Consider the following 22,456-nt stretch of genomic DNA (forward strand, 5'->3'; position numbering starts at 1 on the left):
TCTTTAGAGCTGTTAGATACCATCTGCTTTTTCCAACATATCACCGTATTTTTTTTCTTCTTCAAGGACTCAGAACTGAATGAGTTAAGGAAGACTATTGAACTACTGAAGAAGCAAAATGCTGCTGCCCAGGCTGCCATCAACGGAGTCATCAACACACCTGAGCTCAACTGCAAAGGTGAGAAACAAGCACTCCATTTGGCACCTGTGCAGTGCTCATGGGACTTTAGACCTCTTGGTAATATCTGATGTAACCATCAGAGATCAGCTTTGTCTCATGACTCTGCTCTGGTTACTTGTTGTGGTATCCTGTGGGGATTTGAAATGGGTATCTGTGTAAATAGTGCAGTCAATCCTGCAGAAGTAAACGGGCGTGTTAGCCCCATGAGGAGGCATTTTAACAAAGCTTTTTCACCTTCAGTGTGAGCTCACTGAATTTACTATAAACATTTAGTGATTCACCCATCTAGATACTGGTGTGAAGCAGCAGGGAGCAGAGATCCCCATTTTAGAGCTGTCAGGCTTTCTTTTCTTTGGTTTCCAGTAATTTCCAATACAAAGTCTGAATGCAGTCCTGTCTTACCTCACTTCTCTTGCTTATCCCAGTAATTTGCACTTGTATCCAATTTCTCACATGATTTTGACACCACCTCCATTCATATTCAGGACCTGGAGCAGCTCAACCCACAGACCTGCGGATCCGAAGGCAACACTCGTCAGATAGCGTCTCCAGTATTAACAGTGCTACCAGTCACTCCAGTGTGGGAAGCAACATAGAGAGTGACTCAAAGAAAAAGAAGAGGAAGAACTGGGTAAGTGTATTTTAATAGATTGCATGAGGTTTATCTAAAATCGTCAGGACATGCACGGTGAAATCTAGCTGCCGCAGCTCCTCCTTCCGCCCCTCATGCAACAGGTCAGCACAAGGATGATGCACTGTTTAAATCCTGTGCAAACTCTCCTTTGAAGGCTTGACTGAGTCTTAAGTGATGTATATGCATGTGTTGACTTTGCCTAACATTGAATTTTAGCTTAACAGACAAAAGGCCAGTCTTAAATTAGAAAGAGCTGTCAAAGATCAATTTTGGCTAAAAGTAGTATGATGTCCGACCCCTGAGGGAAAACTCGACATCTGTCATTAAAGTAGAACAAATCCACAGTGAGAGATCATACTTACCTTTTTTTTCTTTTTGGCTCGTAGGGCTTTCTTTTAAGTGAACATGTTAAACACTTTAAGAACTCTGTTTTGAACATTACCATGGAGTTCTACAAGAAAGAAACACCAATTTTTAAAAATGTATTGTGATGGACATTATTTTGCAAGATTTTGCAATACTTACCTATCATTTCCCATTTTTCCTTCTTTGCTCATCATGTACTGTGTACAAGGTACCCTGTACTGGAGGAAAGGTACATTATATTAAACTCCATTTTCAATTAGACCATAACTGCCTTAGTGACCTAGTCTGATTGTAGTTTGGACTAAAGTCCCTAGATCCTTTATTGTAGCCACTAAAGCAATCCACCCCTTCCTTTCCACCGAATTTAAATCTCCCTGGATCTTTTGGGTGTAAATCTGTATGGATACAAAATATGGTTTGAGCTGGTAAAAGCTTGATTTGTATTTGCACAATACCCTCTCAGAAATGTCTATGAAACTCCTGAACTGTGAGAAACAGCTTCCTGAGCAGGTTCTTGTTTTTATTTCTCTCTTATCCCAGTGGTTTCATTTTGATATCTTGCCAGCTCCTTTCTAACAGCAGTATTTCCACTCTGACCCTTAAATAATTGGTTGAACGGAAACAATATCATCTCCAAATCTTTCTTGTGCTGGGTTATACGTTAGTTATGGACAAAGTAAATTAAATGGCTAGTGACTCTTAATTTGTGACACAAGCCTTTTGTAATCATTAAGCCTTAGTTAAGATAAACACTATTAAAATTTTTGCTTTAGCTTCTATTCTTTCTTATTGTAACCTAGTAGATACTATTCTATATCAGCCTACACTTCTCATTAGTCAGATGACTATTGTTAGAGAAGGTTAAGGAAACATCTCCGTATTAGAAAGAGAAGTAAATAAATTTTCATGAAGCAGAAGAGACAGGACAGTATTTTTATGTTGTTATTAAAAATGAGTACATCATTGCTATAGAACCAAGATTGGATATTAAATCAGTAATTTACTGAGGAAAAATATGTAAGTTGAGTCTGATTCACACATTGTTTATTCCACAAATACTGAGGAAGTTCTCAGCCAAGATCTTTTTATTATATATATAAACAACACAGCTGCCATTCAGAGCTGAAACACCAGATTTTCAACATTTCTCACTGTAGGAGGCTTTGTCTAGTTTAAAAATAACTTTCGGCTCATATTAAGCCAGCCTGTTTACAACATGTAATTTGCAATAACGTTAAACAGCGTTCATAGAGTATCCTGAGTTGGAAGGGACCCATGAGGATTATCGAGTGCAAACCCTGACTCCACACACGGCAACCTAAAAGTTAAACCATATATCTAAGAGCGTTGTCCAAATGTTTCTCGAACCTTAACTGTTGAACTGTAACTTTGGGATAACATCAGTTTAATCACAAGAATATTCATTCTTTTTGTTGTTTGGAAAATGGCTGTCACATTAAAAATGTTATTTTAGTTGCAGGTAGGTAGAGAAGATTTAGTCTTTTCACCCATGAAATACCTGTTCCTGCAAGGAAAAACACAGTATTAACATGGCTGTTAGCCAAAACGTTCTGTCTGAGCTAAGGAGAAAATGTAATTTACATAGTTAAGAGATCTGGGTCTGGTGTCTCCCTCGAGTAATGCAAAAAATGACTATATGTTGTTTGAAACACCTGGTTTTGGAAAATAGAGGGTTCCAGTTTTAAAGTAACTGTTGGTCTTTGTTGATTATTGGTCATGTTTGTCTTAGAAATCCAAAGCTTTCCTTATCACTGGCTTTATCTGTTAAAATATGTCTTTTTTCCTTCCCCCACTTCCTTTTGCTTGCGCTTCTTCCGGCAGGTCAATGAGGTAAGGAAGACCTACTTTCAACTACGAGATATAAAGCTAACCCATCCGTTTACGTCACTAACCATTTCAGCATCATTAACCTTGTCTGAGCCACATTACATTATAGCTGCAAGTTGTTACCGCGTCGCTGTAAAGCTTGTTGCACTGAACAGAATTTGCTATAAAATAGCTATTTTAAAGATAGGAAGCCTTGATAGCCAGTCCTATTGACCTTATTAATCTCATAAAATAGTTAAGGGAAAAAAAAATCTTTTTTTATTCTTTTTTACCCGTATGAAAATATATGTGAGTATGGCTGTATCATTTGCAGTATTTGCATGTTAGAGTTTTTACTCTGTGGCTTTTTTTGCCTGGTTTCATTCTTAATGATGTGCCTACTGTTGTGGTCTTGTTTTTTCAGTTACGCAGCTCCTTCAAGCAAGCTTTTGGTAAAAAGAAATCTCCCAAGTCAGCATCTTCTCATTCTGATATTGAGGAGATGACTGATTCTTCGTTACCTTCTTCACCAAAGCTACCACACCATAACTCTGCTGTTTCAACACCATTGCTGAGAGCTTCCCATTCCAATTCTCTGTAAGTGATTTTTTTTTTTTTTTTTTTAAATTTTTAAATAGAAAATGGAGTGGAATGCATCTTGCTGCATTGGAGGAGGAAAAGAGAAATATCGTGCTTTGGACAGATACCCAACATTTTCCATGCTAGCTTTACAGGGCATCGCTAGGCCACTTTACAGAAACAAGCAGAGGCAAAATGTACCCTACGCCATCCTGTTCCCTTTGATTCCTCCATCTAGGAATCTGCACATCTGTATAAGCACTACAAGTGTCCGACAGCTGTTCAGTTCCATGCACTGCTACAATGAGCTGTTCACCACGAGGCCACAGCAGAAGACAACAGTGGGGCAGACAGGATTGTCTGCTAGATCAGGGCTGGGCTGTTGCCACCGATCAGTCCTACTCCCAAGCATCACTTACGTTACCTCCCAGAGGGAGGCTGTGTTTTGCTAAGTGTTCTGGGTAAAATCCTTAACCCTGTCATATTGGCAAAAGTTTGCCTATTTTGAATGTTCTGTAATCGAAGGAGATTACAGGCAGAGGACAGAAAAGTTGAATTTATATATTCACATAATTAAAGAGATGTAAGCTGATTCCCAACCCAGTACCTTTGCGTTAGTGTCCAGGAAGCCAAAATCATTGCATCATCACTGTAGTTTAGTTTAATATTTCATCGGGGGGCTCTCTCAGCAGAACATACTGAGAATGAACAGTATTTATAACCAGGGTGACCTTGGAGTGCAGAATTAATTGGATCTTTCACTGTTAATGAAACAAGACAGGCCAAGTCTGGGATTTTGTTTTCTCTGTTGGCTAAAGACAGCACATATTGTACTAATCTGCACTGATGAGTTCCCAATTAAGTTGACACATTCAGATAAAGGTAAGGATTTACTGGAAATCAAACAGCATGGTTTAGTGATACAGCTGAAGTCATCTAACGGCTGATGCCCGATGAATGGAGAGGATCCGCTCCTGGTTTCTTCTGTACCTCCCCAGCCACCTGGGCCCAGACCTTCCCTTGCACTGGCTCTGCTACTTCTCAGACAACTCCACTGAGCCCATGCAACATGCTAAATTATGTGAAAAATAATTTGACAGAAACGTGACCAGTTTTTTTCCCCCATGCTGGCTCGGCTCAGGAGTCTGATCTGACTGATGAGTGCCAGAGCTGGCATAAGCATGGGGGCTGGGGAAGAGGAGCGAGAAACAAATGTGTCCTTTGGGTAGTAGCAAGCTATTGTATAGGATCATCTGTAGGATCAAACCATACCCTTCTGCTGTGTGTTTATGAGAATAAGATCTAGACTTAAAAGTCAGGACTTCTGCTCTGCTGCTTAACTCATTTTATGTTCATGAGAAGGTCACAGGCAATCTTGACGCCTTGTTTTGGCCACCTGTGAAATGAAGTTAAATAATTGTGTTACCACACTGATTTGAGTCTACACTCACATTTTAGAATGAGCTTGGAAAACTCGGTAAAACAGATTTTCTGCTAATTCTATCAGTAGCTTCGTCACTTGAGTAGGATAAATAAATGAAGAAAGGTGTAAGAGGAAGTGTTGTGAAATACATAATTGCCAGACAGCCTTGCAACCTTCTAGATGTCATGCAAAGCTTCCAGCCTGATTTCAGATCAAATGCATTTGAATAAGTACCCGAACTTGAAATTTTGCCCATCACTTGTTTTCACATGAAGAGGTGAAAGCAATAGCAATGATTTTCAGTGGTATAGTAACGCTGAAATGTTAGTAACAGAAGATGATCTCCCAGGAAATTTTTTTAAAGCTTCTCCAGTCTTTTGAGCCTAACTTGGTGAGGTTCTGGTGACTACAGCAATTCGTGCTTTAGAAATCTTAAAGGCCAAAAAATTGTCAAATGATGATCCCGTCTATCATTAGTCAAAATGCTATGGGCATACGTCTCATCTTGACCAATAGCCAATAGGCTAAACGTGAGAAAAGAGTAAATATGTGAACTGAGTTAAGGCTAGAGCTTGTGCTTGTATAAGACTTGTGTATTTTGGCTTATTGGCTTTTGGTGGGGAAAATATCTCTCATTAACCTGATTTAGGGAGAAATCTCCCTCAAAGCATGCAGCTGTGTAGTTGATCTTTATATAGATACACTTACGAATGTGCTGAAATGTTACTCACCCAGAATCTTTTCTTGTGGGAGGAGGGATGAAAAATGCCACCAAAAATTTTTTAAGCATGAGTGCTTTAAAGCGCGCAGGAATTTATCACGCTTCAATAGGTGTAGAGTTCTCAAGCCCTCCAGAACAGTTCAGGGAAACCCAGCTGTGCACACCTGGTGAGCTTTAAATCTGTCTGTAAACTCATCAATCTCCAACCAACTGCTGTTACTGCCTGCATCCCCTTAATTTATTTAGATTTTGGCTTTAGAAGTTTTCCTTTATGGCAACTACCATGCAAAAAATTAAAACTATCCCATAATAGGTGACTTAAAGAATTCTGTTTCAGATGCTGATTAAAGAAAAATAACCCTCAGACATATTTATTTCACTAGTCTCTAACGTTTCCATGACCTATTTAATATCTGATTTATGGTATCACTAATCCAATAAGCCAAAACTCTTGCCTGCTTCCTGCAGAATAAAGAGGGGTTTTTTTTCCTCCTTCACTAATAATTGATGGAGTAGCATTATCTGAAAAGTAAAAAAAGGTCTTGTTCAATGTCTATTTTTCAATCTTCTCCAGTATTGCTGAATGCACTGACAGTGAAGCTGAAACAGTCATGCAGTTACGAAATGAGCTAAGAGACAAGGAGATGAAGTTGACTGATATTCGTCTAGAAGCCCTTAGCTCTGCTCATCAGCTTGACCAGCTTCGGGAGGCGATGAACAGAATGCAGGTAAGAAATAACCACACCAAATATTGCAGTCTTTGTTCATGTGTTAAAGATTGGCCAACCTGCTGCACAGTAAAGGTCTGAAAAAAAGGTAAATTTGAAGTTTTTGAATGATTACTGGAAGTTATGTCTAGCTTTGTACCAGTGTTAAACTTTGTACCTTCATTAAAAGTCAGCTTGAACACATAAACTCAGCTGCCCTCATCGCTGTAGCTGTTTTCAACCCTAGAAACCATCGCGGAGATCATTTTGTTGACTGTCAGCAATCTCGTAAAATGTTCCCATGCTCTCTGCCTTAAAGGAGCTGTATTTCAGCATTTAGTAAATCGCCGCGTCTTACATTTTCTAGGATACTTTGAAAAGTTTCATGGAAGGGACGTTGTAATAATTAAAATCATTAAATTTATTAAAATAAATTAAAATATTATGAAAATGGCATTTCTGTGAAACTAGTATTTATTCTTAAGTTACTTATGTTGCTTCGAAGCGTATGTTTTCACTGTGCCTTCTAAATCCTGTCTTTTCAAGGGTGAGATTGAAAAATTAAAAGCAGAAAATGACCGGCTGAAATCCGAAAACCACGGCAGCTGTAGCAGGGCTCAGTCTCAGGTTTCCATTTCATCCTCTCCAAGACATTCAGTGGGTCTCTCTCAACACAGTTTGAACCTCACGGAGTCAACCAGTCTCGGTGAGTTTAATGAGAAAGCCGGTGGGCAGGTTTTATCCTGCACTTGGAAGATTTGATTTGGTTAGCCATGGAAAAATGAAAGCATGAAAATTATTAACAGTTGAGGTGTGGAAATATGTCAGGAGCTGGCATAAAGCCTTCTTTTAAAATGTCATCATAGGTTTGCTACACCCTAGATTGAAGTTGTCCAATTATGACCTCAGCTGCGAAGAGTCACGTTTAAAGCCATTTAATGGTGTACATTTGCCAGGAGATATATCATAGGAAGGAAAATACAGAGTAACTAACTAATAATTTTCAATGACCTTCACTTTTTAAGAGTGACACTGATATTTGGTAGGGAAGCAAGTAAACCTGGTTCTTAGGTTTTACCTCTGGGCACATCAAGCCCAGTTGTGTTGTGTTCGACTACAATAGATATGTTGGCATAAACCAGAATAGTCTTCAGTGTTTTTAAGATACAGCTGTGAATGTTTTCTCTTCACAGATATGCTGTTAGATGACGCTGGAGATGGCTCTGCCCGGAAAGAAGGAGGCAGGCACGTCAAAATAGTTGTTGATTTTCAGGATGAGATGAAATGGAAGGAGGTGAGTTTTGTTTCATCCCCAGTCTTGAAATATAAGTGACTTTGGGATGGAGCAGAGAATGCAAATCCAATTTGTTTTGGAGGTTTTTATTTGCAAAAGATGTTTAAAAATTATCTCTGCAAAATAGTTCATTGGTGTATCACTAGTAATAGCCAAGGCAGTAAGCCCCTACTTCCTTGGAACTGCTGAGAGCCAACACCACCAGTTGAGGTTGTCTCATGGACTCACCTGGAATGGATTTTTATTTTACGGTTTCTTGTCGGTGCCATCAGCACTGGCCATGAAACACGTTGGTAACATGGGATTGCTAGACCATGTGTCAGCCATGTAGGTTGACAGCATTACAATTTAAGCCTTTCAGTAGCATCTCTGAAAACCAGGCCACTCCCTCAGCATCAAGGAGGTTAGCAGACTAGTCTGCACTGTGGGATAGCATCTCCTTAAGACTGATATGTTAAAAGCTGCACAGAGCTCTTGACCCTTTCTGTTAAACTTCAGTAAAATTTTAATCTACAGTGAAAATGATCCGGTATGTAGACAGAAGGTGCACCAAAATACTATAAGCACCGATATTCGGCAAGAACTTAAGGGATCCAAATTGGGAGATCTTATCTTTCTAGTTCAAGTTGTCCTCTCTGATGCAGGTTTCCCATTTGAATGACATCTTTCAGATGTTCTCCATTCTCAACTAACTGAAGGAATCCCAAATACGCGAATAAATTTCCGATACTGTAAAACCGCAGCCCATGTCATGTGTAATGCCTGTGTGAATGTAATACACAATCTTTACCAAGCACTGACTTTGCTAGCTCACATTATGAGTACCTGTAAAAGTGTACTTAAGAAATAATTTGATGTCCTTTGTAAGGGGAGCACAAAAATTTGAATAATCAGAAGTAAAATTGACTCAGCGGATCTTTCCTTTCAATACCAATTTTGCATTAATAATTTACAGCTCTGGATAAGCAAATTAACAGGAAAGCTATATTGCTAATTCTATTGGACTCCACTGCTCTCACAGTCGGTAAAGTTACCACATGGAAATGATTCCTTACGTTTAAGTTGAACTTGAAGTCTTATGATAGAAATTACTCGGTTTTGTTCAATGAATGTTTCACAGTGAGTGCAGCTATAGAAGAATAGAAAAATGAGGTGCATTCTGGTTTTTCTGTCTGCCTTAGAAATCAGACTCAAAATTATTAACTAAAGTGCTGTGATATTCCAAACATAACACACAGGTTATCTATATAAATCTCTATATAACTATATATAAATATAACCATGTATAATTTATATCTATATATTTAGACTTCTATGTCCATGGCAGCATTTCTAGAAGTAAATAGGATAAATCTTGCAAATGGTTTTTCCTAAGAGTCTTTCTGTCTTTTTTGCTAAGCTGTAATCCTCTCGGAGGTTTTGTAATTGTTCATGGATTGATTAATAAATACCTTTTACTTACTATCATTACCACTTAAGTATCCTTTAGATTTGTGACTCCAAAATATTTAGTAGAACAGAAAGATTTCATATAGCGTTTAGAATTCACCATATAGAGTGGTAGATGCACCATAATTTAAAAAAAAAAAAAAAAAGAAAGAAAAACAAAAGGAAAAAACCCATCATTTTAGTTACATTAAACAGACTTTTCTGATACAGTTAGGATTTGTTTATTAACTTAAATTCACATTTCTGTGCATTTAGGATTCGAGGCCTCGCACCTTCCTCATAGGCTGCATCGGAGTCAGTGGCAAGACCAAATGGGACGTTCTGGATGGGGTTGTAAGACGGTTGTTTAAGGTTAGTGAGTACAATTTCCTGTGTGCTTGAATTCTCCTATTAGATCTTGATGGTACCAAGCACTAATTAACTTGCTGTGATTATTACTGTTATAGCATAGAACAAAGTCACAGAGATTTCAGTGCTGCCTAATTTTCCACGTCCCTTTTTCACCCTAGGAGTATATCATTCACGTGGATCCCGTGAGCCAGCTGGGGCTGAATTCAGACAGCGTTCTGGGCTACAGCATTGGAGAAATCAAACGCACGAATAGCGCAGAGACACCTGAGCTGTTGCCCTGTGGCTATCTAGTGGGAGAAAACAACACTATTTCGGTTACCATCAAAGGTAGTTACGTTTGACCTGGCTGTTGTAGTAATCACTAATTACAGTTTTATCAAAGCTTGCTGTGTCAAGACACTCAGAGGAGTAGAAACTTATTGTGTGTCTTTTTCCCATCCCTGCCTTTTATTTACTGGTTCTTCTATTTTCATTTGATAAAGACAGAACTTAAGTATGCTAAGTCTATAAATTCAGCAAATTGTCAACCTGTAACAGTAGGAATAAGTACACACACAGCAGTTTTCTCCACATACCTTGAACTGATGCCCAGAGTTGTCCTGGAGAAGACCTCACCACCACAAGGGACATAGTGGAGTTGTTTGAGCAGCAAAGTACCCTCCAAATGAATAAAGCCTCAGAATTTCACCACCTCTTTGTAACAGCTATAGTTGTTATTTCTTTTGTGGGGGGTAAAAAAATTCTGCATTTAACTCACTTGAATTTGTGGGATACCTTAAATCTGGATTTTTATCAAAATGTATGGTTTTCAGAATTCTCATCAATTCCATTCTGTCATACCGATAAGAATTTCATGTTTGTACTTCTCCTGTGGTTTTATTTAGTTTCTCAGGGAACCATTTTTATATGAAAACTATACTATCAAACTAGATTCCAGACAAACAATCCTCAGCCGCTTCATTTTGAATGTACATCAATTTGCTTGAAGTTACACTGGTGAAATCTCGAGCGTAGATCTGCGGATGGCAGAGTATTTGAGAGCATTGCCAAACAATCTGCAGCTCAACTTTCAAATTTGGCTTTTGTGGCATTTGACTGAAATTAGTTTGATTTTTGAGTATTGATGTAAAAAATCAATTACCTGGGGTAGCAACTCAGTGGGCAGGAAGACAAAATCAGCCATGAAATATCTTAATTTACTGAGGCTGGATGTGAACCCGAGGTATTCTGTTTGCTTAGAATACATTGTCCAATAGTAAATCCCAGTTGAAATATTGCTTAAGGTCTAGCCATATCTGTAAAGCTGCAATCTGATTTTATATTTAACTTGCATTGGCTTGACTTGTGCTTTGAAGGTTCCTATGTGATAACAGTTTTCAATAAAATAGAAAGATATTTAATCAATTTATGGAAAATCACTTACATATACCTTTGAGATATAAAGCTGCCTGTATAAATATTTAATATTCCAAGTAACCATTGAGGTGCAAACGTTTCTGTATGTGATCTGCCAACTTCCCTTTCTGCTGTTTATTTTGAAGCACTGTGTATTTTCCCTGAGCCAATTCTGCCTAAAGTGACTGCTGACATTGCGTAAATGCTTATCAGTAGGAGTTTTATGTTGGAAGAGATAACAATCAGCATACAGAGAAGGAGTTTAATTACAAGCGTTTGGGAAAGTAGGGGGAGTTGATGATAGCTGGGGTTTTTTTTGTCTAGAGATTCAAAAGTAAACAGGTACATTCTGGATGAACGCATACCGTACATGGTGAATTACTGCACAATGGATGGTTTATGTTTGAAAAATGGGGCCTGGAATCATTTGTACAGCAACTTTCATAGGGCCCTGGGCACTGGAGGACGCAGCTGAGTATTTTGAAAACGGGGGGAGCTGAAGCAGGATCCAGGCTAAGCCCCTAGGTCACTTCTGCACTTGTTTCACCAGCTTTATACATGCTCCTCTCGACCACGGGGGATACCGGAATGGGGAGGAAATTTGTCTCTGACGCTAGAAACAGCTTGGTCAGGTCAGATCTAAATCTGGTTTTGGGCTTTTCTCCTACTATTTCTGGGCCCAGGTATGTTCACAAAACCACATTTTTCAGTTCTTCGGTTTGACTATCTAGTCATTTCAACTAATCTTGGTTTGTACAAACTCCACTAACGGGATTGCTTTGCAGCATTACAAGTACTTGTTAAAAAAAAAAAAAAAGGCAGATAATTTGGATAAAAATTGAGAATCCCTCTAAATGAGGAATCTTTTCCTGTTGCAGGTATCTGTGAGAACAGTTTGGATGGACTGGTGTTTGAATCACTGATCCCAAAGCCTATACTGCAGCGTTACGTCTCTCTCCTGATGGAACACAGACGGATCATCTTATCTGGCCCCAGCGGCACTGGTAAAACATACCTGGCAAACCGTCTCTCTGAGTACATGGTCCTTAGAGAGGGCAGGGAATTGGCCGATGGCATTATTGCAACCTTCAACGTGGACCATAAATCCAGTAAGGTGAGGAAATGGAAATCATCCTTGCATAATTAATGCTACCATATATCACAAATGAGAGAATCCTCCTTTATTAATCCATCAAAAGGCTGATTATCTTTCTTTTTAAAGCGTTGTGTTAATCCTGAAGGGAATAATATATGAGATTTTCAGAACTGCAGATTCACACGAGTATGGGCCTGAAACAGGAGGCTTCCAGGTCTATATTTAAACACCTGAAAGTGTCGTGATTTTCAACTGGTTGGGAGCCTAAGAATTGCTGAGGAAGTAAAACACCTGTATAGAATTCCCAGCAACTAAAGCAATCCCTATTGCATGTGGGCATTTTTCCAAAAACCCTCAAATGCATCTCTAGGCTGTCAAGAGTTTCTGCAGCTGCAAGTATCAGCAGTTGTAATCTGCCTAAGCTGGGCTCAGCGTGACTTGTCCAGGCACATTCCTGCGCTGGTAAGGCACGTCTCTGCTTTTTTACATGCTGCTGGTTTTGCTGAATACCCCCAGTGAACACCTAGATTAAATAAGAAAAAAAAAAAAATAAAGCTGTATATTTGATGGCCTTAGGCACATTTTCCTCTGGAGGAAAGGGATGGTTGAAATTGTGGTTGTAGGCCACTGGTATAATTTGAGATGTGCTATGGAATAATTGCTTTAAAGCTGCTGAGAGCATTTCGATCACACCTAGTCAGCTGGCAGCAGCCTGCAAGCTCATCCTTCTTTACGGCGTTACTGAGGGCATACGAATTTGGCCTCTGCTGAAGGATGCTTTATTCCAGGTTAATTTTATCGGCTGCATTTCGATAGACACACATTTGCAAGAAGATATGACAAAGCTAGCTGGGATGCAAAGTTTGGTTTGGTGTATGGAGAGTTGAACAAGTTCCTGAAAAGAAAGAAAACTTACTCATTTCAGAGCTCTGAGTGTCAGATTAGGACAGCATGAATCACACAAACCAAACAAGAACATCTAAATCCCCCTTTAGGCCCTTATCTCACATGGAATTTCTGATACAGTTTTTGAATCTTCAGCATAAACTACAAAAGAGAAAGAAACCCGTATTCTTAAATGTGGGCATTTGTAAGATGGCAGGCTCTTTTGCTTTAGATTTCATGACAAAGCCAGTAACTTATTTATCTTAACTGGATTTTCAAGGAATATGATGAAAACTCTATTTTTTTTTTTTTCTTTCTTTTCTTTATATGTGCTTTACAGGAACTCCGTCAATACCTGTCCAACCTAGCGGACCAGTGTAACAGTGAAAATAACGCTGTGGATATGCCTCTTGTAATCATTTTGGATAATTTACATCATGTTAGCTCCCTAGGAGAGATCTTTAATGGACTTCTAAACTGCAAGTACCACAAATGGTAAAGAAATAATATCAGAACACATTCCAAATTTCAATACTGCAGTCAGACCACTGCTGTTGCAAAATGAGATCACAAAACAGAACTTTAGATAATTTGGTAAAGTGGACTGAGATGGCCAGACCATCCATATTATGGACAGCATTTCAGAGGACTTTTTTCTTCATAAAATGGTCAATTCCTCTGAAATCAGTAATAAAAAAGTAGTAGTAGAGTGTTTGGGTAATTTGCATTCACTTCATGCAGCAGATCTTTAATACTGAAACCCCATTTTAGTGAAAGTTCCTCCTTTGAGATTTCTGTTTTGTTTTCAGAATTTGATGTTCTCACAAGTCAGATTCTCAGTGGAGAATTTGGTTTTAAGTAACTACAAAAACTTTCTTTGACAAAAGAGGTTTGAATAACCTTTTCAATATTGAGACGTTACAAAAAAGTTGTTTTTCAAAACTTACAAGTACGATTTGCTTGTGTGTTTTGTTTTTTTTTTTTTAATAGTCCATACATTATTGGCACAATGAACCAAGCCACCTCCTCAACACCTAATCTTCAACTTCACCATAATTTCAGGTACTGTTTATTCATGTTTCTTGTTTATGTTTGTGGGCTGGCAAAGGAGTAATGGCAAAGGAATCATCTGAAATTGTTCTTATCAGCTGAAGCAGCAAACTGAGAGAGAAATACCATGCGCTACTGCTTGCTGCCCTAACATGCGCAGCTTTGTTATGATGCTGGTATTAAAGTAACTGCAGTTCATAAAACTTTTCAGAGGATTGTTAAGATATTTGATCCTCTAACAAATTTTAAATAAGATAATAGGCAAAGCAGATGCTGATTGAGAAATAAGCTGAAACAATGCACAACACAAATTGTTTCATCTAGTGAACTCATCACTCCGCAATAATTTTTGCTAAGAAACACACGTGACTGGGACAACATATTTTGATCATGATAATCATCTAGAAATAATATAAGAAATACAGCCCAGAAGGGGTATGTCCAGTAGCATGAAAGAGAAATAATGGACATTTCTGCTGTTCTGCCATAGATGGGTGCTATGTGCTAACCACACTGAGCCGGTCAAAGGCTTTCTTGGCCGTTTCTTGAGAAGAAAACTAATTGAAACAGAGATCAGTGGCAGGATGAGAAATGCAGAGCTGGTTAAAATTATTGACTGGATTCCCAAGGTCTGGCAACATCTGAACAAATTCTTGGAGGCTCACAGCTCCTCTGATGTTACTATTGGTAAGTGCTCTGCTCGTATGCCCGGACATATGCCAATGCACATGTTCTATTTCCTTGTGTATCAGGTGCATCCTTGTACATTTCCATACGTGCTGTATCAGGTAAAAAAGGTTTCTTATAAACCCTACTGCTAGATGGCAGTGTGCTCTGAAGCAAACTGTAGGAGAAGTTTTTAAATTTTTTTTTTTATTTTTTTTTTTTATTTTTTTATTTTATCTAAGAAAAAAAGGACTTCTTTCTAAGTCCTGGATGCAAACTGCATTATGAAATCCAGTTAATTCTTTTCACCTTGAAGGCTCTAGTTTTTCAAGTTGATTCAGAGGATTTGGGGGCTCTCAGGAAGAGCAATTTGCAAGATAGATACTTACTTTCTCTCATCCTTGGCTTCTTTCTCCAGAGAACTGGAAGTTGTTGTTTGATCCTATTTTGAGGCACATCATGATCCTGGTTGGAATGTAATACCTGATTTTCCCTTTCCAGGTCCACGGCTCTTCCTCTCCTGTCCGATAGATGTAGATGGTTCTAGAGTTTGGTTTACTGACTTGTGGAACTACTCCATCATCCCATATCTTCTGGAGGCAGTTAGAGAAGGGCTACAGGTGAGCAGGCAAAAGTGAAAAATCATAGGTCTTGAATGGTGTCTATTCAAAAGGCAACACAGCATTGGACAAAACTGAATAATGGCAACATCTTCTGTAGATATGGCTTCACACACTGAATACCTGCGTGCCTGTGAAAACATAACCTGAATTGTCATTAGTTTCAGGCAGAATTATTCTCTTAAAATGATTTTGAAATATGGAGTGGAAGCACTAAAAGTCCAAATTAGATTTTTTTTTTTTTTAAGGTGTTTAGATGCCAAACTACCGATGTTATCAGGGGGGACGGACGACACAGACACGACTTAGACACCCAAGTATCTTTCAGTAATCTGTTTCAGAAGCGCACCTTTAAAATTGTACTTTGCATCTGAAAAACATGTTTGCGGTCATTAACTCAGTTATGCAGGATTCTCCTTTGTAAATTGAATCTTTCAACAGAGGAAGAACAAAGCTGTGTAGGGAGAGAGAAACACACTAATGAGTGTCAGGATCAGTATCAGTGACATTTTGATTACTTCTCAATCTACAGGATGAATTTTTTTAGTAGGTTGTTTCATAATTCTTGCAGAGGCCATAGTGAAATAATCACTGATTGCCTGTACTTAGTAACTGATTCATACTCCAACAATTTGGTTAGTTTTGAGCATTACCACACAATTTTTAGCGTCTCTGTGACAATAAAGCATGTTGGAATCAGGAGGAGGGTTCAACAGAGGATTGCTATTGACTTGCCATGCAACTATGCAAAAAATTACCTCCTTTTATTCTTCAGTCCTCTGTTCACAGAATAAGCATTGGCAGCACAACATTTAAAAGATAGTTTTGGAGGTAGCATAGTCAAGTATCATTAAATTCCGGGCATTGTATGTGTGAAAGCTAAACACAAGATCACACATACAGAAATAAAAAGGTGGATTACCATGACAGTCTAAAAGATTGAAAAAGGGCTAAAGTTAGATGGAGAATAGGAATCGTGGCAGTGCATTGGGAGCGTGTGTTTTGATAAGAGGACAAATGCCATTTTGAGGCCATAAGCTATAATTACATCTGATAGAGATAGGAATAGAATAGTACTTCTGTATGTAAAAAGAGGTATTAGAAAGGTCAAGTGGAAAGGGTTCAGAAAAGAGCAGTGGGTATCATTTCGGTACAGGAAGCATTATTTAGTGAGAGAGATGAGAGGGTCAAACTATGCCGTTTGTTCAAGAGGAAGCTAAAATATTACTTGGTCTATGGGAGTCTGCTGGTTTAAGTCTTGCAAGGAAAAATCTAGTGGATGTTTAACAAGTTTGGACTAGAAAAATTCAAACTATAAGCCAGACATGGCTTGTTATTAGTAAGAATAATTAACAGTTATGCACTTCTTACAGAAGTAGTAGGTTCTCTGTCACATATGTCTCTGTGTCTGAAGTCTTTCTGAAACATGAAATAACTCCAAGTACAAGCTCCATGGAGAACCAGTTGTGTTGCAGAATGGTTCCTTCATGTTTGTGAAAAATAGTTCTTGCCATTAAGATATGTAAAAAAAGCGTGAAGTATTTCTTTTGGAGAATACAGGGATTTTATTTTTATTTGCTTGTTTATTACGTTTCTTTTCAATGCAATACTCTTTCTGTATTAGCGGTTCTTTTGTCTGCATGGGAGTACTCTGCAGGGAGTGGAGAAATCATGAAGATGCACCAGTCTGAGCACTTGAAGGAGTACTACAAGAGATAATAATAATGAGATTTTACATTGTCCAGTTAACAGCTACCTTGGGTTTCATTTGCTGTCTCTACAGCAGAGATTTGTAGATAGTAACGGAGAGAGAGAAGACAATCCTATCACAGCAAATAGCTTGTACTTACGGCTCCTTACAATTCTATGAAATACATGAATTCGTCAACAAGTTTGGTCAGAATTTGTGCAAACTGTGTTTGCCATTTGAAATTGGGCAGTGCCTGGAGACCTCATTTTCTTTGAGACGATTGTGTTAAGCTCTTAGATGCGAGGGACATGATAGGTCCTGAAGTACAACACATACGGAGAAACTTCGCTGGAAATAGAACAGGCAAACCATTTTACATAAAGCTTCCTATAAAGGAAGGTAATGGGAGCCAATAATCTTTTTGACCTAAAACAAGTGACCAGAGAGCGTGTGGCTTTGTTTCCTCTGGAAAGGAAAAAACTGCTACTCACAGTGATGCTTGGGCTCCTTGTAGTGTGTTTCAAAGCTCTCCTATCAGCTGATCAACGGGCATGGAAAGCATTGAAAAATTAGTAACAGAAATGAAGATAAAGAACAACAATTAATAAACCATCTTTTTGCTTGCTTGTTTTGCCAGCATCTTTCCTTAGGTTATTTGAATGGCTTGTGGTCCAAGTGTAAGGATTTCAGTTTCTCACTTTGTGCTGTAGATTCTGTGTTATCCACTTCAGTCCCATTTCCCCAAATCCCACTAGTTCATTTCCATTTAAATTTCTCAGTTTACTCCAGAATTTCTCTTTTGTTGAGACTGCAGATAAGAATAAGATTTCAGTACTTGAAGAGTAGCCAGAGTTGTGCTAATTAACATCCTAATGCTAGAAATGTGCATTTCATTTTGGAATATTTTCTTTCCCCCACACCCACAACGGCTCCTCCGAGAACACATCTTCTTTCATGAAATTGCCTGCCAGAAAGGAAGGGTGGACTGCTGATTTCACTCTGATCTCTGTGGATCTAAACCGAGCTATTTTTATATATCTGTTTCTCATTTAGAGAACTATTTTGGGTTAAAGACAAGTGAGCCAAATGGATCCTTACAGTAATTGCTCCCATTGGAGCCGAGTTTTTTTTGTTCTTCAAAACAGGGATGTGAAAATTAGAGGGTTGTGTAAAACCCCAGTTCTCCCTGCTTGGTGTATCAATACAGAATGCAGCACCAGCAAAAAGAGGACCCAAAATCCCCGTGGTTTCCTGCCACCGTCACTTGTACTCCAGTCATTTCTCTGCAGTGCTTCATGAAGCAACCCGTTAGATCCTTGCCCCCTTCATTGCTCTCTAGAAAACGGGCACGTGAAAGGGATGGACAGAACTGGTTGCTGTGGAAGGGAATAGTGAGTTAGTCGTTCAGTCTCTCGTCTGCCGAAGGTATGCGATGATTTCACATGTTGAATTGGGAATTTTACTTATTAGCTAATTTTTCAGAAATGAGCTAGGATCCACGCGGACCTTCTAGGTAGCAAGGATGCATGAAAAATAGAAAATCCTCTCTGCTTAGCAACTGACATGTATTCCTGTAAATTTGAGAACAAGATTAAAATAGGAGATCTGGGTTACCACAGCTTGAAGACATTATGCTGGGAAAATAATAGAGTACAGCTCATGGATGAAGAGGATTTGGGTTGTGGAAGAGGCTGTGTTTAAGATTGCCTAGCACCATCTGCTGGGCACCTCTGCTCTGGGCAGGGCCTCACTCGGTTCTGCTTCAGAATAAAGCAGATGTTGGTATTTAGAGCGATGTAATACTTTGTGATTTGTGCGTGGCATTTGGCCGCCGTCTATGGCAAAGCTGGCATTCACATCCGTCAGCCACATTGCGTCTGAATTTAAGTTTCTTGTAACCATTACAGGGAGGCTGCAATAGAATAAAGGATTTCATACGGCATGTGTAAACTAACACAGCCAAATTTTCCAAGAAAGGGATAGGCTGTGAACTACATGATATCATTTAGAATGGAAGCCATCGTGATTTTGTAATATTACCTAGGAATGTCTGTCCAAGTGCCATTCTGACAGCACTTGCCTGATGGATACCTGCAGAAACACACTGCTGCCGTGCAGGAAAGTCAGATTTGGGTTCATTAACCGTGCATCTGGATTAAATGAGTCTTTTGCATTCAGTTTGGATGCAGCATTTTGGGGACCTGGTTGCACTGGATGCGGTAGTTCACTTCTGTGATGCGAGAAGTTCCAGGGACTTCTGGCAAAGTGAAGAACAGCACTCAAAAGCTCGAAGGTCTGCTCTGCCTGTTGCTGTTTGGCAGTGGGGAGGATAACAAAATGCCTGCAAAAAATAAAACCACAAAAAACCCAAGAAGCAAGAGCAATGCGGAAGGTGAGATAGTCTTGGATCCCTCAGAGAGCTGATGAAATTTCTTGGTTAGTCCGCTGCTTTCCCCCCTGTGCGTTGGGCAGGAAAGGTTTCTCTGAACTCAAGTGACAGAATGCCAGTGATGACCTCCAGTTGCTGAGGGATGTTTAGGCTGAAATTTATTAAGCAGAAGTAAACATTTTTAAAGTCACCTGAAGTTGTAGTTAAGCTTTTGAAAGTCATGTGGCATTAAAATGAGTTTACTGTCTAACTAAGGCAAACTTAACTGAATGTAACAAGAAGAATCCGTTGGGATTCAGTAACACAGTCTGTTCAAAACAGAAAAAGTTTTTGACATGGGGCTTGCTTACTTGAAATAGGAACATGAATGTAGCCAAATCCTGCTGGCGCTTTTTCTTGGTTGAGTGCAAAGAAATTCTGCTGACTTGAAAACTTTTCGCTATGATTGTCGTTATTGCCTGATGACAGGTCTCACGTTTCCTCCTACACATTCCACGGACAGCGGGTTCCCGACGACAGCAAACGTAGATAAGGCAGCTGCTGGTGCGATCCGGATGTCAACATTGATGGCCTCTTTTGTGTATTGACTTTATTTAAGTTAACCTTTCTGAAGTGAGGTTATTTTCAGGTCTCTCTTTCTTCAACTGGTGCCAACAGAAGGGCACTGCAGTCTCAAAGGAGATGGTCAGCCGCTTCCAAATCAGTTGCCATTAAAAACAGCTAAAACTTCGTATGTCGTTAGGGTAAGGGAAATCTCACTTGTTTGTGTTCAGCCCTTCTTGCAAGAGTTTCCTGCAACCTAAGGCTCATGGCACATTCATTTTGTTTAGGTAGGCGCTGAATGAAACGATAGACTAATCGGAATGGTTTACATGGTTTTATGCTTTTCCAGTTGTATGGGAGGCGAGCACCCTGGGAGGATCCTGCCAAATGGGTAATGGACACCTACCCCTGGGCAGCCACCCCACAGCACCATGAGTGGCCTCCTCTGCTACAGCTGCGGCCTGAAGACGTGGGCTTTGACGGCTACTCCGTGTCACGGGAAGGCTCAACCAGCAAACAAGTTCCAGTGAGTGATGCTGAAGGAGATCCTTTGGTAAGCTCTTGTTTTTGAAACGGCAGAACCACTTCGTTTCCCTTGTTTTCTAGGGATTAGAAACAGGAATAAAAAAAGTAAAGGACAGCTAAGGAGTGATTAAAAGTTTTAGAATGAGAAAGCAGTGTTTCTGGGGAAGTCGTCAAGTCAGCTTGGGGAATGCATTCACACAGAAAGCCTGTACAGTTTGGTAAGAAACAGCAGCAGAAGCTTTTCAGATTCATTTGCTGAGGACATTTTGAGGATTCATTTTCTGAGGAGTGACTGGGGATATGTGTAATAAACTGAATTTCTACACCATGGAATTAAATATGTGATCTTGTTACACATGCTTGAATAACACAGTGGAACCATTTTGTTTAGCCTGTTTTGCCACAATCACAAAATAGACTTGTTGCTTTACTTCACATGGCTTTTAGAGCTGTACTCTTGATGCCAAATGAAAATCTAGATTTTTCAAAGAATACATGAACTAATAGTCTCCATGACTGGTGTCTAACTTATGAATCAGAAATACCATATGAGCATATAAGGAAATGTTAACATGAATTTGTATAGAATGTATAAACTGAGCTTGAAGGTAACACTAAATACGCATTTTCTTGCAATGGGAATCAGTTATTGAAGCTGCTGTGCAAACCGAATGCCCTGAAGCTGTTCTGTTGAGGTGTACATTTTGCTGGACAGTTGGGAGTATAGAATGTGTGTTACAGTTTTTACTAGCTCATATATACGTATACACACGTCAAGATAGGTATTAGGACATTGGGATTTGCCTCTTTTGATGGATCTGTCCATATTTCCATGGGTCAGAAGAAGAGAGGGGTAGGATGCTTGCAGAATCCTGTCGAGTACGGCTGTGGACTAATCCCTTTAATCTTCTCATTTTCACTTTCCCTGGAAAAGCATACTTTTTTGACTAACCTGCATGCTGCTATAATATAGGATTTAGAGTTAATATCTCTTTTCAGAGACTCAGCATTAATTACGCTGCTTGTTTCTTCCTTTCCTTTGTTACTGGCAAAGCGAATGCCACTGTAGCTTTCGTGTGGAGCTGATATTCTTTCTGCTTCAGAATACAAATAATCGTGAACTTCTGTGCCTTTGCAGATGAACATGCTGATGAGACTGCAAGAAGCAGCCAACTACTCAAGTCCCCAGAGTTACGACAGTGACTCTAACAGCAACAGCCATCACGATGACATCCTCGATTCGTCTCTGGAGTCGACGTTGTGATCTTCCTCAGATCGAATGAGGTTGTTTCCATTATTGCTCTCCCACTTGGCAAGAACCCTGATCACGGACTCATGAAAAGAACATGTTCCTGGGCTGGGATCTCAGTATTAGAGCTGCAAGAACAACAAGACACTTGGAGTCAGTCTTGAACCTGGGTGCAGGCAACCCAAGCAACCTTTGTATTGTTTTTCTTTTGATGATGATGAGAACTGCACTATTCCTTTGGTTTCTTCTTGTTTAGTTGCTGTAAGCTCTCATGCCTAAGATACTGAAGATGTTAAAAGTACTCATCCTTACTAGAAGTTGAAGGGGCGGGGGGGGGGAACTTCACAGCTATGAAGCAAACAGCTTTGTGCCATGTACTGTCCGGAAGGAGAGGGGAGAGGAAATTTTTGCCTATGCTGCTTCTGACCAAACACATATAGGTGAGGGCTGGACTTTTACCAATCAGCTTTGCAGATTAAACTCAGCTTCGTATAGTTCTGGTGCTATAACAATATTGCTTGCCTTGGTAATAATACTCAATAAAGGCAAAGCTGCAAAACAGGGAAGTTTGAATAAATATTAAAAAAGAGAAAAGAAAAAAAAAAAGAAAAAGCGCTGCTCTCCTTGCCAGTCTGAGACCTTGGCTTTCTTTCATTGTGTGTTTATAAAGATATATATATAAATAGGAATATATAAAAATATATATACAGTCTGAACAAATCAGGTTTTTTCAAACACTGTGTAACAATCAATCCTACTACAAGTGAAAGATCAGGTAGCTCTTTGCTAGTCAGGGCCTGATTCTCTTCCCACTTA

General features: G+C 39.3%; 1 protein-coding gene across 1 annotated transcript in view; it reads left to right on the top strand.

Annotated features, from left to right (window-relative positions):
• Positions 1-21,655, top strand: part of NAV2 (neuron navigator 2) — a 238,692-nt gene extending 217,037 nt beyond the window's left edge. The window contains 16 exon segments of the mRNA XM_035892631.1: positions 67-178; positions 667-812; positions 3,024-3,032; positions 3,433-3,605; positions 6,306-6,459; positions 6,985-7,144; positions 7,632-7,732; positions 9,437-9,532; positions 9,691-9,859; positions 11,806-12,041; positions 13,249-13,403; positions 13,899-13,970; positions 14,449-14,645; positions 15,126-15,244; positions 20,216-20,419; positions 21,530-21,655. Coding sequence (XP_035748524.1) covers positions 67-178; positions 667-812; positions 3,024-3,032; positions 3,433-3,605; positions 6,306-6,459; positions 6,985-7,144; positions 7,632-7,732; positions 9,437-9,532; positions 9,691-9,859; positions 11,806-12,041; positions 13,249-13,403; positions 13,899-13,970; positions 14,449-14,645; positions 15,126-15,244; positions 20,216-20,419; positions 21,530-21,655 — 2,229 coding nt within the window.
• The last annotated feature ends 801 nt before the right edge of the window (positions 21,656-22,456 follow it).

This window comes from Egretta garzetta, unplaced genomic scaffold, assembly GCF_000687185.1.
Source record: "Egretta garzetta isolate BGI_Z169 unplaced genomic scaffold, ASM68718v1 scaffold454, whole genome shotgun sequence".
NCBI lineage: Eukaryota > Metazoa > Chordata > Aves > Pelecaniformes > Ardeidae > Egretta > Egretta garzetta.